This window comes from Sinocyclocheilus rhinocerous, unplaced genomic scaffold (genome assembly GCF_001515625.1).
Source record: "Sinocyclocheilus rhinocerous isolate Xijiao unplaced genomic scaffold, SAMN03320098_v1.1 scaffold31635, whole genome shotgun sequence".
NCBI classification, from domain to species: Eukaryota; Metazoa; Chordata; class Actinopteri; order Cypriniformes; family Cyprinidae; genus Sinocyclocheilus; species Sinocyclocheilus rhinocerous.
In genome coordinates this window covers 9,452-13,325 of record NW_015640922.1, presented here as the reverse complement: position 1 = coordinate 13,325, position 3,874 = coordinate 9,452, and the positions used below count along the sequence as shown (strand labels likewise).

At 35.9% G+C, this 3,874-nt stretch overlaps 1 protein-coding gene across 1 annotated transcript in view; it reads right to left on the bottom strand.

Annotated features, from left to right (window-relative positions):
- Positions 1–928: 928 nt before the first annotated feature.
- LOC107753409 (uncharacterized) overlaps positions 929–3,874 on the bottom strand; it is a 7,743-nt gene continuing 4,797 nt past the window's right edge. The window contains exon 3 of the mRNA XM_016569545.1: positions 929–1,482. Coding sequence (XP_016425031.1) covers positions 929–1,482 — 554 coding nt within the window. The remainder of the gene's footprint in view (positions 1,483–3,874) is intronic.

Below are 3,874 nucleotides of genomic sequence, written 5' to 3'. Positions count from 1 at the left end.
GCTTCGGCTACAAGCACTATGGTACATGCATGGCATGATTGTTTTCTCATTTTCATCTCTGTTTATTGTATCTGTCCCTAACAAAGAAAACATTAAATAAATAAAATAAATAAATAAACGGATGAGTTATAAAAAAATTCATCCCCCTCACAGTTGTCATGAAGGGCAAAATTAGCTATATAGACCAAAACCACTTTTTGTACCAGGCTGTACACGTTTTTTTCTGCTGTAAAGTTGGCCATTTTAACATGGGGAGTCTATGGGATTGACTCCCTTTTGGAGCCAGCCTCTAGCGGCCAGTCGATGAATTGCAGTTTTAGTCCCTTCCTTGTTGGTTTCACAAGAGAGACCGGAAGGTTGCCGCTTGGTTAATTCAGAACAGAATGTTTAAAAAAAAAAAGGTTTAAAAGTAAATTTTTAGGCTGGTCTGCCTCAGCAGTCTAACAGCGCTCATCAATGTCAAACTGATAGAGACGGCCAATCAAATCAAAGTAGGCGGGGTTTACTGTTCACAGAAGCAAGCACCAATGTCAGAGCTCTAAAAATGTACGTTGTTCTAAAACTGTATGATTTTTCTTTTGCGAAACACAAAACATTGAAACTGCTGCTTTTAGTATTGCAAATATGGATGATGATTTTATGATCAAAAACAATAATAACCAACATAATAAACAATAATTAAAATTTATTAAAAAAATATTCTGAGATTTAAAAAAAAAAAAAAAAGCGCATAAAACTTGTACATACAACTAGGAGATGTACTCCAGAACTTTTGAAACCATTTCCATTAGGTTTGTGTGAGAAACAGTCCAACAAGTGAATCATTTAGATTTGTGTCAGATAAAAATAATATTACGTCCAGAGTTCAGAAAATGTTCATGGTTATTACATGATGCATCGTTTCATGTTTGCCAGAAGGGGACTTTATTTATTTGGGGGTCTCATTCGGGCCTTTACCCTCTTTTGATACCCTCCCACCTGCCAAAAGCGTGTGAAACACAGCAGTGCCGTGTAACTCCAACACTAAGCTCCCATAGAGACTCACAATCCTCTGAGATTCTGTGGATTCTACAAAATCTGACACCATTTTGTCAACAGTGAGTTCAGTGATGAAAAGCAACATGAAGTGCTCTTGTGAGTAAAATATTCCTCTAATCTTCTGCATTTCTGCTCTGTCTTCATTAGTAAGTGGAGTGACAGGAGTAACAAGGATGAAAACATGAACTCCAGGATCACAGAGAGACACACAGAGGTGAGTCTCCCGCATCACTTCCTCCTCTGAGAGCTGAGAGAGAGCTGGAAGCTCTATTACACTGATCTGCCGTCCATCCATCTTCTCCTCTCTCTTCTGACACACTTTACTCATCTCTTTACGTCCCGGTTTACTTGTTATCCCTCTAAACATTCTAGACACTGAGTTCTTGAGTGTTGGATTATTTCCACACAGCACAGTGTTCAGCTTTGCTTTTCCAGTAGTCGTCACTGAAAACATTCATTAGAAACCATAGATTTAACTCAGATTTGCTACCAAATGTATACTTCATTAAACAACAATATTATATTATTATATTAGATTACAATACGATGTTTTATCAACTTCATTGCAATAATTTACAGACTTTCCACTCTCTATGTATGAATATCTGACACATACATACAATACAGTCTGCACTCAAACCACTGCCTTTAGAGGAATATTTCACCCAAAACTGACAATTATATTATCATTTACTCACTTCAAAAGTGGAAAGATGATTTTACCATCAAGCTCCAAAATAAATTAAAAAAGAAAAACATCAATGAACCCTAAAAGCATTCAGTCAATGTCTTAATACGCTATTCAAAAATATCTACACTTTTGTTAGAAGTTTTTCAACCAAAACAAAACAGATCAGTAAAAAGAAACATTATTGTCTCTGTCATTTACAGTCTCTACTACTGCACAGTAACTATAAAAGGACAAAACAGTAGTTCATGATCATATTCTTAGAGGTATTACCCAGAAAGAAAAACTTTGACAAACCTCCTCCATCACTTGCTGTTTCTGTGCTCTCTTTGAGATCAGAATCCTTCTTCTTTTTCTCATCTCCTCTGACTGATCCTTCAGATCTGCTCAGATCTTCCGCCACTGATGATCCATCATCCTCATACATGTCACAGATGAGAAATTCTTTGTGTTCTTTCTTGAGTATCTTCTCTATTTTTCTGAAAAACTCAGATCGCCATCCTGGGTTTGTTGTATCAAACTGTAGATGTCCTCCTCCACACTCCTTTATTAAATCATGAACAGCATTATTTGTGCTCTTATAAGCCAGAGACATGAATCTTGATCCGCGTGTCTCTTCATCAGTAGTCAGCACTATAGTGTGTTTCATGGCCTGATAACTGAAGAGGTCCAGCACATATTTCACTCTGTGTCTGTCGTTCTCACTGAAGTCATTATACTGCATTACGAGTACAAACAAATGAGGTCCTGGAGCAGACAGAGACACACAGTCTCTCACTCCCTGTGTGATCTGTTGATGTAAGAGATTTGGCTGGAGCAGGTGAGTGTTGATGACTGTGATGTGTCTCCCCTCAACCTTTCCACTGACTCTCACACTGTACTGCTGTGAGTAAGATGGAGCTTCTCTGTGAAACATTATTGTACCCAGTATACTGTTTGCCACCCGTCTGTTTTCTGATCCATTCTTTCCTAGCAGCACAATCCTCAGATCACTCACTGAAAAAGAGCACAGACACACACACAATGCAATTAAAAGCACTGAACAATCTCATAGTAAAAATCCTATAGAATTAGCAGATTTTACACAGGACACAACAGTAATGTTAAAATATCAAGTAACCCTTTCAGAAGCTTTAGGAACATCTACGAAAGATAGACATTTGTTTAATACTGAAGAGTTATCATTAATCATTTTATTGATTTACTACTGGGATGATCGTTACTTTTATGAATTTTATACACTTTGTTCACTAATAATTAAAGAATGGCAGCTGCATAGAGCCCCGTGATTCACTAACACTGATTCAGTACAGTAACCAGTACAGTAGGCTCTCCGTGGGCCTCTATCATTTCTCTGTACCCAGTTTGAAAATCAGTTTAGGGCTCTCAATATGCTAGTCCTCAGTTAACAGACTGATCTCACAGGAGATCACCAACAGGAGGAGGAATTTTGGCCATTTTTCATTTTTTGCTCTACGCTCTAGGTATTCTGTATCAAAAGAACTGTATAGTGTCTGACTCGAATGAGATCTCAGCTATGATGGACTGGAATACTTTTCAATGAATGACAACTTATGCCAATCTGTTCCTCACACAAAGTTACTGTATGGGTTCAGAAGACTTGGAATTCAGGCCCAGATCTGTTTGGATTAGTTCTATGATACTTTTATGGTGGCCTTCATCATTTTTGGAGAATGAGGGTGAAAATCAGTGTCAACTTTGATTTTATGAAAAAGAGCATCTTTCATTAAAAACAGATAAATACAGTTCTATATACAAATATAGTACAATATGAATAATTTCCATATGTTGCTTCAGAATTATATTCATTGTGAAATGTGCTTTACAGATAAATCTGAATTTAATGTTTTAGTTCAATGCTGTTTTATTTTTATTACTTTATTTTATTTTAATTTAATGTGGGTAGAAAAAGTAACTTAATATGATATAATATTTCCAGATAAAATATTCTTAAACTTCTTCATAATAAATATTCTTAAATTTGCTTTGGCTTTACGGCAGCAATAAAAAAAAATGTTAAAGGTTAAATTATTACATAATTTTAAAAAAAATAATAATTTATGTTTAAACTTATAATATGATGCTAGTGCTGGGCGGTATGACCAAAAATTTATATCACGGTATTTT